Source organism: Theropithecus gelada, chromosome 13 (genome assembly GCF_003255815.1).
Source record: "Theropithecus gelada isolate Dixy chromosome 13, Tgel_1.0, whole genome shotgun sequence".
NCBI classification, from domain to species: Eukaryota; Metazoa; Chordata; class Mammalia; order Primates; family Cercopithecidae; genus Theropithecus; species Theropithecus gelada.
In genome coordinates, this window is record NC_037681.1 from 15,908,814 (window position 1) to 15,921,453 (window position 12,640).

At 50.1% G+C, this 12,640-nt stretch overlaps 1 protein-coding gene across 2 annotated transcripts in view; it reads right to left on the reverse strand.

The window, feature by feature from the left end:
* The window catches only part of NPAS2 (neuronal PAS domain protein 2), a 175,712-nt gene that overhangs the window by 22,847 nt on the left and 140,225 nt on the right, over positions 1 to 12,640 (reverse strand). For both annotated transcript variants that reach the window (XM_025354429.1, XM_025354430.1), the window contains exons 8-13: positions 10,952 to 11,070; positions 10,188 to 10,270; positions 9,370 to 9,476; positions 7,043 to 7,190; positions 4,418 to 4,502; positions 491 to 632 (exon numbers count right to left, since the gene is read on the reverse strand). In XM_025354429.1, coding sequence (XP_025210214.1) covers positions 491 to 632; positions 4,418 to 4,502; positions 7,043 to 7,190; positions 9,370 to 9,476; positions 10,188 to 10,270; positions 10,952 to 11,070 — 684 coding nt within the window. The remainder of the gene's footprint in view (positions 1 to 490; positions 633 to 4,417; positions 4,503 to 7,042; positions 7,191 to 9,369; positions 9,477 to 10,187; positions 10,271 to 10,951; positions 11,071 to 12,640) is intronic.

Genomic DNA, 12,640 nt, shown 5'->3' on the forward strand with positions numbered 1-12,640 from the left:
AAGCAATGAATGACTTTCCTAACTTAGACATACTTAGCATGTACTCATCCGAAGAGGACACCCATGACAGTGGTGTGCTAACACAAGAGCTCAGTTGGGATCGCTGATAAAGGAAGTCCACCATGCAGGGTTGAGGTGAACCACAGAAGCCCAGCCTGGCAGCAGGTGGGAGAAACCACAAACACTCCCCAAACTTCATCTCTGCTGCTTGGTCCAGTGAGCTGCCCGATCAGATGCCTCCCCAGTATTACTAAAAGCGGCCAAGGGATCAGATCTGTGCGCCACCCACTCAAGGTCTTTGCTTGGCACTGAATGGATACCAGAGTGTGGAGAGGTGATCAGAAGGCGGGAAGTCTGGGAAAGGAAAGGAGTATAAACTGCACGGCAACCTCTGTCGGAGGCACAGACTGCCCTGGGACCCTCTGTGGGGCTGTCCCTCTGGTCCGACGGGGTCCCCCGTCCCACTCCCCATCCATGGACTCGCACTCACAGGTGGGTTCTGACATGGCTGTGTGTGAGGATTTGTGGGAACTTCTTGAGGACGCTGATGGCGAATGACTGGTATTAAGGCCCGAGGTACCCACGTCGAGTGCGTTAAAGTGCTGCCGAGGTTCCAGGCTTGAGCCCTTGTCCTGAAACACACACATCGAACAGTCCTCATGTCAGCATCCAGAGGAAAGAATCACTGGGCGTGACTTTAGTTCTAAATATGTCGACAACCTCAGAAGCTGCTGAGACAAATACCATAGTTGTTTAGGGACGATTCCAAAGACGCTTGGGTAGTGTATATACATACATGTAACCTAAAGCCCCAGAGAAGCTTGCAGCTGAAAAGCAGTGTTAATTACCCTTTCTTGCCTTTGGTTTTTATTGTTTATATTTTCATAACTGACTTTGCATTTAATTTTGTCCTCAACATTGTCACCTCACCACCCAGCATCTTGACTTTCCAAGAAGAGGGAAAGAGTTCTAGAAATAAGGTTGCTGCTGGCAGTGGATTGTAAACTCACCCAGATAATGCCTTTGGACCTTCCTGGGTCCTTCCCACACTTTCTCCTGTTACTCATTCTCTGCAGCCTCAGTGTCCCCTGGAGTGGAGAACCAGTGAGGGCAAGGGGTCTCCTGTCTTTCAACCTCTTGCTCCTGACCCTGGCTCTCAGGATGTCTCTGCCTCAAATACAGTGTGACAAGAAAGCAGCTGTGACAGTCTGACTCCGAGGGACCGTTTTTCCATCCTCTGTGGCTTAGCTCTTATAGGCACATGAAAACGGGTTGTGTTGGGGCTGGGCGCGGTGACTCATGCCTGTAATCCCAGCTCTTTGGGAGGCTGAGGCAGGTGGATCATTTAAGGTCAGGAGTTCGAGACCAGCCTGGCCAACATGGTGAAACACCGTCTTTACTAAAAATACAAAAATTAGCTGGATGTGGTGGCGGGCGCCTGTAATCCCAGCTACTTGGGAGGCTGAGGCAGGAGAACAGCTTGAACTTTGGAGACAGAGGTTGCAGTGAGCTGAGATCATGCCACTGCACTCCAGCCTGGGCACCTGGGCAACATAGTGAGACAAGGTCTAAAAAAATAATAATAAACCAAACAAAGGTTGGGATAATTTTTAAGCTAAAGAAGAAAACAAAACAGTGGCTACCCTCCTGAGCCGCATTCCTACCCAGTCTTAGAAGAATGGAAACTGTCAGCATCTCTGGGCTACGTCAACGGGCTGGTCTGTGTCCCACGGCCTTGGGTATGAAATCCCATGCGTGCGTCTGTGTGGCTGTTTTGTCTTTTGTGTCACGGCTGCAGTGGGGGTGGACGCTGTGCGCCTACAGTAGGGCTGAAGTGACTGACATGTGACCTACGGGCCTTTGTGCAAAACAGAAATACCAGATGTGGCTGGATGTGCTGAGGTAAATGACAATTTGGGGACCTTGCTGCTTGGTTACAGTTTCCCTTTGACCAGGCTCCTTAGAGCGGGGTCCCTGGACCACGGCTCTTTATGAATTATGTGTTCCTAGTCAGCAGAGAAGTCGGTCCAGGAAGTGAGAATAAGCACGGAGGAACTTGGATGCCCATTTGATGTCTCTGCACATCACATCCACACACAGGAATCTGCATTTTACAAATGCACTGGACAGTGACAGCAAAGCTATAAAAACCAAACTGGTTCAACATCACAGATAGTTTGGGAGCTCTGGTGGGAGCTTTTACTTTAAAGGGATTCTTAACCCAGTGCCCAAGATTGTGTTTGTATTTTTGTTATTATTTTCTTTGAGACCGCGTCTCACTCTGTTACCCAGGCTAGAGTGCAGTGGCACAATCTTGGCTCACTGCAAGCTCTGCCTCCTGGGTTCAAGTGATTCTCCAGCCTCAGCCTCACAAATAGCTGGGATTACAGGTGCACACCACCACGCCCAGATAATTTTTGTATTTTTAGTGGAGACGGGGTTTCTCCATGTTGGTCAGGCTGGTCTCGAACTCCTGACCTTGTGATCTCCCCGCCTCAGCCTCCCAATATGCTGGGATTACAGGCATGAGCCACCGCGCCCGGTGATTGTGTTTGTATCTATACATATGTGCATTTTGATGAGAAGACATTCTTTCACAGGGCTCCAGGACTCCCCAAGGATCAGAAACCTCAATGATAAATTTCTGACTGGATGATACACACTACGCCTGTTCTTCAGCCATAAGGTATGGTGTGTCTAACATCTGCCTATTAGCAGCTGAGTTCCCTTCTATGACATGATACATAATGTATAGTGTAACAGGGCTGGGTAATAAACACTTCCATAAACAATGTCAGCTGCGTCCTATCAGCGCGCTGGTGATGAATCGCCATGGAACACACCACCACACGACACAGCAGCCGGGGAGGCTCTGCCAAGGCACCCACTGCTCTCTGATCTTGAAAGGTGATATCGCCTTCCTCCCAACTTGGCCCTTCAGGGGTAAGAGATGCTTCTGTTGGACCACAGACAGCCTGCAAGGCTGGACCACTGCTGTGGCACCGGCCTCTGGCCCAAGGCTCTGGATTTGGGGTCACTGGGCACCCTGGAAGTTGAGCTTCACCAGTTCTAAGAGGTACTCCCCTCTCCAGCACTCACATTTGAACACTTCTGAAATTAAGACGTGTCCTTCCCTTGATGAAAAGAAACTCTTGTTTCAGAGATTGGTTGGCAGCAATTTTTCTCTTAGTGGGAGAAAAAAATCACGTGGAGGCCAGGCACGGTGGCTCATGCCTGCAATCCCAGCACTGTGGGAAGCTGAGGCGGGAAGATCACTTGAGGTCAGGAGTTCGAGACCAGCCTGGCCAACACAGTGAAACCCTGTTTCTATGAAAGACACAAAAATTAGCCGGGTGTGGTGGCGGGCACCTGTAATCCCAGCTACTTGGGAGACTAGAGCATGAGAATTGCTTGATCCAGGAGGTGGAGGTTGCAGTGAGCCGAGATTGAGACTGCACCACTGTGCTCCAGCTGGGGCAACAAAGCGAGACTTTGTCTCAAAAAAAAAAAAAAAAAGAAACATTCATGTAGATCTTCCAGCTGACAGCTTCCTTAACTTTGATGAAATACAACATTCCCTCCCTTTCTTGCTTTTTTTCCTTTTTTCCCAACATTTATGTCTGCTTTAAGAATGGACTCTGAGGAACAGGGCTCTGGTCTACTTGCAGATGGTCCCCAAGGTTCCCAGGAGCTGTGGGCCAGGAGCAGGGACAAGGAGACGTCTGGCTAGGCAGAGGGGAGCAGAGGGCTCAGTGTGGAAGGAAGGACGGAAGGGGCTCTGTGGAGGGAATGCCTTTCTAAAGCAGGGCTCCCTGACCCCGAGCTGGCTCCAGCACGATGTTCACCAAGACCCCTGAACACAGAAATAGAAAGCATAGGTGACGGGGGGATGGTGTGCGAGGGCAGCCTCCCCATAGGGTGCCTGCATCCTGGAGAGGGTGTCTGGGTCCTGGAAGCGGTGCCTGGGTCCTGGAGGCAGTGCCATGGCCCTCAAGCAAAGGAAGACCAGGGACTCTGGAATTCCTCCCCAACCCAGCGGGGGAGGGGGGAACTCCCCCGTGTCCTATCTGTGGAGGAAATGCCGAGTGGACTCATTGGAGCCATGCTTGTAAGGCTGGAAAGTCGCCGAGCCATGCTTTGAGTCCAGGGGCTGTGTGTAACCCAGCTCTGCAGGCTCTTTTTTTTTTTTTTTTGAGCTAGAGTCTTACTCTGTCATCCAGGCTGGAGTATGGTGGCACAATCATAGCTCACCACAGCCTCCATGTGATGGCCTCAAGGGATCCTCCTACCTCAGCCTCCTGCATAGCTTGGATGTGTCCTTCCATTGATGAAACTAAGCCCTTGTTTCAGAGACTGGTTGGCTGCATTTTCTTCCTAGCCAGCCTTGGCTGTATCCGTCTAGCGGGGATGGCCATACCTTTAGTGCTGAGGAGTGGAGGGCCTCGGATGGCGGGTCTTCCAGAGCCAGCTCCTGCCTCCTTTCCACCCGGACATCTGCATAACTGCACAGGAAATTAAGAGACCACGGTGGAGATGGGGCATTCCAGGACGGGACGACACCCCCTGAACAGACTGCAAGGTACATCGAGGTTCTCTAGGTAACCCTTGCCCCCAACAACAGTCAACACAGAGGAGCCTGGCCTGCGACTTGTTGGAAGGAATGAGCGTCGTTCTCTGCCTTAAATTCCACCTGAGTGACTTACAATATGACGTTCAAAATCTTTTTATTTCCAGGATGTCTTTATCCCCTCTCATTTACTATTCTTTTTACTTCCCTGAAATCTCCAATTGTAATTGTCTTTAAAAAACCCATTTTCGTCTATGGGATAAGCTTCTGCCTTTAAATAATTAGAAGCCTTTCTTAAAACCTGCTCAGTCTGGACCGTGCATATGGAAGAGTGACACAAAACTTTTTTAGTAGTTACATTTCTCAGAAAGTTTCCTCTCAAACAAACGCAGGAATAGCCAAATCCAGACCGTAGATGAGCCCACAGGCCCACTTTTCAGGAGTGTGGGTAAATCCACTCAACACAGTGATGCCTAAGTGATCCCGTGGTGCCTCTGCCCTGGGTGTGGAGACCCCGGGGTAAGAGGCCTTGGGAAATGACGTGGCTCCTGGGCCTCCGGAATGCCTGCCACCTGATTCATTCACTCTGTTCTCTCCCTCCTTTCTCTGAGAGTTTCTTCCAAGGATTTGAGAGGTGGAGGATGGAGAAGAAGAGCTGGTAGAGGGCACAGCCTAAAGAGCGAGGGGTCAGAGCTGCCCAGCCTTCCCTGGGGGTAGGGGGCCCTCGGGCAGAGGACCAGGCTGGGTGGCAACAGGCGGCTGCCGTGGAGTCAGACACCACTGGTGCTGCACGCCCAGTGGCGGGCTGGGAATCCAAGATCAAGTCCCTGAGAGAGGGCACAAAGTGTGGTCAAGTGGGATCAGGGTCATTGGCTGCTGAACACTAGTGTTTCTCCCCTCTTCTGCATGTTAAGGAAGAATGCCTGGTTTGGTGACCTGATGTATGTATGGTGTGTGTGTGTGTGTGTGTGTGTGTGTGTGTGTGCGCATAGTGTCTGTTACATATACATAGTCATGTGCTTATGGGACATTAGTGGTTCCCAAAGACTGGAACGCCGTGTTTGTACTGTACCTTTTCTGTGTTCAGATGCATTCAGATGCACACTTACACCTGTGCTATGACTACCTGTAGTGTTCAGCACAATAGCATGCTGTACAGGCGTGTAGCCTAGGAACAATACACTATATGGTATAGCCAAGGTACCACACCATCTAGTGTGTCCAGTACACTCTATGATGTTTGCATGATGACAAAATCACCTAATGACACATTTCTCGGAACATCCATTATCAAGCAGCAAGTGACTTGTATAAGAAATGCATATGAAATTTAAAGTAGGTTTTTCTAATTTTATGGACTATTATGCAGCTATAAAAAAGAATGAGTTCATGTCCTTTGCAGGAACATGGATGAAGCTGGAAGCCATCATCCTCAGCAAACTAACACAGGAACAGAAAACCAAGCACCACATGTTCTCACTCATAAGTGGGAGTTGAACAATGAGAACACATGGACACAGGGAGGGGAACATCATACACCAGGGCCTGTGGGCGGTGGGGGTGGTAGGGGACAAAGGGAGGGAGAGCATTAGGACAAATACCTAATGCATGTGGGGTTTAAAACCTAAATGATGGGTTGACAGGTGCAGCGAACCACCAAAGCACATGTATACCTGTGTAACAAACCTGCACATTCTGTACGTGAATCCTAGAACTTAAAGTTAAAAAAAAAAAAAAAAGGCATGCTGTCCTTCCAACTTTTCTTTCTTTGCCCTTCTCCAAGGCTTTTCTGGAGGCCAGCTTAAAACTAATTTACGTTCTTAAAATTTCTGTAGTGGGGGAGAGGACCATTTTTCCCTTCATCCTTGGGAGCAGAGACCCACAAAGGTGGCGTTGATGAAACCCTGCCCACGCTGCGTCTCTTTGAAGTCCCGCTCACCCGCCCTGGGCGGAGGGCTCCCTGAGGCCAGCGGGGACCTCCCGGGAACCTGCGCCCACTGGCAGCCAGGCTGTTTTCCCAACACTGCCTCAGTTGCCAGCAGGGGTTTTTAAAGCATTAAAAATAAAGGGGAATATGTGTTTGAGTTATTTAGAGGTAAAATTTAAATTTTCTACTCAAAGCAGGAACAAGGGAAGGCTGTGGGTTGGATGGAGATGGGAAAATATGTAAGTAGGTCAGTGAAGCAGTCACTTACTAAGTAATATCCTGGCAGCCTGCGAGAGTCCATGAGGCGTTCAAAGGGGCCTGACTGAGAGCTTGAAAGGAGTCTCAGCCCTGGGAGGGCAGAGCCAGTGGTGCCCGGAAGCGAGCTGAGCCCTGGGAATTGTGCTGTTAACAGCAGGGGATGGCCTGGGCTTGATCCTCGAAATGGAGAACACCTGAGTGACTGCCGATCTGACTCGGCCATCGGGGCCACCCTGTACCCCGCCGAGGTGTGGCAAGGACGCAGCCGCACCCCTGCCCGTGCACGGTACCTGACCACCGAGTGTGTGCACACGATGAACTCGGGCTTGGAGTTCCACTGGTGGTAGGTGATGTAGTAGTGAGTCTGCAGCCAAATCCACTGCTGACCTTTGGTCAGAAACCGGTAGCAACACGACTTCCCTTTGCCAAACTGCATCACTGTGAGTAGAAAATGGATTCTGCATATAACCAATGTTAATATAAAAGTGCTCCTTTCCCCCGGAGTTATTGTTAAGATCAGCTTTCAAAAGGACAGCACCAAACATGGCTCGTTTCCCCGGCTGCCCTGTATTTTAAGTAACTCTCAGGATCATGGTACACTGTCATGAATTCTTAAACAGTAGAAGACTGATCCATATACTGTCCCAAATGCTCAGAAGCTTAAAGAGATCCTCAAATAAGGGCAGATGCAGACAGATTTTCAAACTGCAGGTTTAATGAAACAGAGGCCCAGGTTTGCCTGCTGCTCATCTTCCCGCTGCAGGCAGAGCTGTCTTTGGAGCTGCAGGAGCCCAGGGGAGAGCATCCAGAATTGGCCCGAAAACAGACCTGCCAGCCAGCAACCTCTGGACGGACTCTGGGGCTGTCAGTCAGCAGTTCATGCTCAGCTGACACGGTTCTCAAATAAAGAGTCGAGGACAGATGCCTCCACCCCAGGCTTCCTCCTTCCCCAGAGCCGCTTGGAGCCCCCCATCGTGATGTCTGCGGGTGGCTCCTCTAGGGGTGTCCGGAGCAGAATGGAGGCTGACGGTGTATCAAGCCTGGGCAGGGCAGAAAGATGGACTATGGATTCAAGGAAGAAGAATGATTTGGGTTTTATTGCCATAGTGCCTGGAATTTAGCACCTCTTTAGGTAAATGGTTAAGAGAAATCTCAACTAGGAAACTAATGCTACAGAAGGGCACTGCCTTGGAGAATGTGACTATCTGAAGAGGAGAGAAGCCCAGCAGATTGAGGGCGTGGCCTCCACAGAGCAAGGACCTCTTGCCCAAGCCATTGAGAAGCCTTTCAAATGCTGAATGTCATTCTTCACTTGGGGACCTGGTTAAAATAGACACCCTGATTGAGCAGGCCTGATTCTACAAGTGTGGCATCCTTCCCATGATGCCTATGCAGCGTGGTCCCAGACCACACTCTTGAGGAGCAGCGAGTTACAGTTTTAATGATTAGCTTTAAATTCTAACAGCCGATCCAGATGGAACTCAAGCCTATTCTTCCTTCCCTCTCCACAGAAGAGAAAGTTCTGGCCAGACACGGTGGCTCATGCCTGTAATCCAAGCATTTTGGGAGGCCGAGGTGAGCAGATCACTTGAAGTCAGGAGTTTGAGACCAGCCTGACCAACATGGTGAAACCCTATCTCTACTAAAAATACAAAAAATTAGCCGGGCGTGGTGGCATGTGCCTGTAATCCCAACTACTCCGGAGGCTGAGGCGGGAGAATCGCTTGAACCCGGGAGGCGAAGCTTGCAGTGAGCTGAGATTGCACCACTGCACTCCAGCCTGAGTGACAGAGCGAGAATCTGTCTCAAAAAAAAAGTTCTCATGGGTACTACAGGTGAGGCACCTTTTAAAGCACAATGTTAGTGGCCAGTTCATGCATCAGGATCAACAGGTCAGTGTTCCTGTTTACAGTTAAGAGTTGGCACTGAAAATACAGCTTTAAGTGGTTCATTCTTGAAGCTAAGGGAGAACTTGGACAAGCTTGTAATTCTCACTTGCCCACATCATAAGTCCCATCTCCCATATATTCGCTAATGTGTTCCCCTCTTCTGTGGGAAAGAACCTTCCTTGAACCCCAGCTGTGAGGGTCCTCTTGAGTCTCCCAATATGCTGTGTGCATCCCCCCACATCCCACAAAGTCACCCATGGCTGGCTTTCCCAGCAGACCTGCCCTGAGGGACAGCAAGTAGGTACTGATCGCCCCCATCTGCCGGGCTACTCAGTATCCGGCCTACGGTTAGTGAGCAATACATATCTGCTGATGAAAGAACAGTTATGAGAACCCGGTATTTTATCTCTGAAATGCATCACTTAAAAAAAAGTCCCTGCATCACCTTAGTTTCTTAATTAGGGTTAAACAGGGCGCCTGTCTGGATGATAGTGGGAAGGTGCTAGGGTTTGGGGCCAAGTGAATTCCAGGTGAAAACCTGACATGGGGGTAGATGCAGATAAGGGGCCTCCACCATACCCCCAGATCATCTCAGAGAAAACCAAGTTCCCCACCTGAAAAAGAAACCAGGTAACAATCAGAGACATCCGGAGTCCCAGAGCCCCGCTGCCGGGCCTCAGTGGAGTGAACACAAGGCCCCCATGCCTGGGCTGGGCAGTGGTACTCACGGTGCTGGTGGCATCTGGCCAGGAGCTCCAGGTCATCGATGTGGTAGTAGTCATAGCCCGAGGTTCCCAGCACTTCAAAAGGCAGGTATCCTATGATTGGAGGGGCTCTGCACAAGGACAAGGAGGACATCAGGGAGGAGATACACCGCAGGACTCACCCTGGTGGCCATGCCTGTCCATACTGATCAACATGGAGGCCTCATTTCTCAAGAACGAGGGGAGAAACATAACTCTGCAATGGTGAAAACCAGAGAGGCTGTGTTTTCCAAGGGGCTCAGCTTTTTTTTTGGCCTCTAGATACTCCTTTCCCTTGGCATAACTTGGCCCAGATAACAATAAGCTTTATCACTTCTGGGTAGTTAAAAACAGCTACAGATTGGATCAGCCCAACACCAAAGTGTAATATAAAATTAAAGGGTGGGGAGGGGCGATTTGGAGTTCTTCAACTGCAAATAATGTTACAAAAGAAAAAGTAAATATTGGGCTCAAGGATCAAAGGAGGTTGGAAAAAATGAGATGAGAGATTTCTCTCACACTTGCTGCTGCCTTCCTGGGAGCTGGAAAGGGCCCCAAGGGAGGATCATCCCAAAGATGGCCCGGGGCTGAGGCATCAGACCCGAATACAGAACATATTCACGAAGGGGCAGATGCAGCTGGAGAGCATCCACCCACCCCTGGCAGGGACGACTGTTCCTAGCGCCAGAGAGTCCTTCTCCTTCAATGGACCAGGGCTGACTCTTCTCTCCCAAGGAGAGCCTGGCTCACGCAAACAAGACTTGAGAAGGGCCCAACCCAAATATGTTTTTCTTTTCTCAAACCTGTGATCCAGAAATAAAAATTTCCATTCCAAGCTATGCCTTGAAGTGAATTCCTCTAAAGGTTCGTCAACTATGCACATTTCCTGTATTGGAAGCAGAAAAAAAAAAAAAAAAAAAAAAGTTGCTTGGGTGCCAGATGCTCACCCTAGGTTTGTTCAAGAGGAACGCATGGTGGGTAACAGAAGTTAAAATCGTTTTGAGCAAGTCTCCAAGTCGTGTTGGACTGAAACTCATCATCTGTAGCTAATTTCGGTATTAGCTGATACTAAATTTATTTCACAAGCTGGGGAAAAATACCTAGGAGCCAAAATGTCACACCATCCCTTCCCATTATCGAGAAGTGTGGCAAACATGTGGAAAATGGCTTTTCATCGGAATCTGAATTACTCATTTAACTCGAGTCATGCCATCGATGTTGAAGCAATCACAGATGAGAAAAGGCAGACAAACCCCCAACGCTCTGACACTCGGTTCTCACCCAGGCCTGCCCCGGATGGTCTCAACGCCGGCGTGAAAGGTGGGAAGACATACGGTTATCAAACAGCAGAACAGCAAGTGACACTGCCTTCACACAGAACCATTTGCAGGAAACGGGGCAGGGGAAAGGGCGTGTGTGCAGGCACAGAAGCCAGACACTTCGATTTTCAAAGCCAGTGACAACTTCCCTGCAATGTATTCCCTCCCCAAAGACCATTAATTACATACAACAAAATGTGAGTCAATCATAACAGCTCCGCACAATGAACCGCCTCTCAGATACTTGCCTTTAAGAATTGTGGTGTTGCCAGGCGAACGGTGGCAATGAAACAAACCTCCTTTCCTAGTGGCACCCGGCAAGGTCTTGAAAGGGTGTTGTCAAAACCGTTACAGGAGGGGCTAGGCACTGGGGGGTTGGGAAGAAGAGGACACATAGGTTAGCCCTGTCTAGTGACATCAGCCAATTCCTAGCTGGCACTTAACCGTAAGCCAAGCGCTGCCCCCAGGGTTTATGTAGAGCATATTAACTCATTTCATTCTTACAACAACTGGACGAGGTCATACTATTATTCCCATTGCAAAATGAGGAAACTGAGGCACAGAAGGAAGTAACTGGTGCAAGGCCAAAAAGCTTGCTGGAGCTGGGATTTGAGCCCATGCCGGTCACCAGCACTCAGCACTGCCTCTCACTTCCACTAGCCCTACGGCTTATGATGCTGGGAAAAATAGTCTACAAAATGAGAAGAGAGGCTGGGCACAGTGGCTGACGCCTGTAATCCCAGCACTTTGGGAGGCCGAGGAGGGAAGATCACTTGAGGCCAGAAGTTCGAGACCACCATGGGCAACAAGGTGAAACCCCCATTGCTACTAAAAAAACCAAACAAACAAAAACCCAAAAATTAGCTGGGCATGGTGGTGTGTGCCTGTAATCCCAACTACTTGGGAGGCATGAGAATCACTTGAACCTGGGACGCGGCGGTTGCAGTGAGCCAAGATCGCACCACTACACTCCAGCCTGGGTGACAGAGTAAGACTCTGTCTGCAAACAAAACAAACAAAGAAACGAGAAGACAGCCTCATTCTGCAGTAACGGTGTGAATACTCCAGTCAGTGTTTTAAGGTGAATTCCATAATCAGTGTTCCTGATACTGATGGTCCCAGGCAAAGTAGGGGTGTCTCAGCATCATTGACACCCCCTTCCCACCCCTGTCTTGGCTGGCACACCTGGGGTTCAAGGGCCTCTGTCCTGAAACTCCCCCTTGGGAGCCCAGGCTGATACAGGGGCTGGGGCTGGGCCACTGAGGAGACGGGGCTCAGGATTTAGGGTCATCCCCAGAGGAACATAACGCCTACAACGAAACTTGCTAGTTTCCTAGCATGGCCCAGGTGACAAAATCTGCTCTCACGCATCTTCTTTCGTCTTCTCACACATCTGGGAGGGCATTACTGTCCTAGGCCCAGAAAGGTTCTATAATTAACCATAGGCACTCAGAAACAACAGCAGGGATGCCATCAAGGTTTTGGGCTCTAGGCCCAGGGTTCTAACAGGGCAGAGGGGGGATGGTTCGAGGCCCACACCCATGGGTGCCCATCATGACGACAGCCCACACCCCCAGTAGCCTCGGCAGAGTCTTCTCGGTGTGACTCGGTCCCTGCCTCCAGGGCAACTGTGGAGAACCAACTGACCTTCTAGGCCAGAGAAAAAGTTAGCTACTTTCAGATGGACTTTTCCAGGTGGGATAAAGAACCCTGTTAAATAGGAGAAAAGCCGATTTACTACGTACGTGGAATTCTGAAAGTTGGCCACGCGTGGGGTTCCCTTGGGACCCTGGGCACCGCTGCCTGGGCCCTAAACAGGTCAGCTAATTCAGAAACTCTGGGGTAAAGCCCAGGCACCGGCCTTCTCAAAGGCTCTGCAGGTTCGCCAGCGTGCAGCCAGGCTGAGGATCCCCTGGGCTGATAATCCGTGCTGCGTT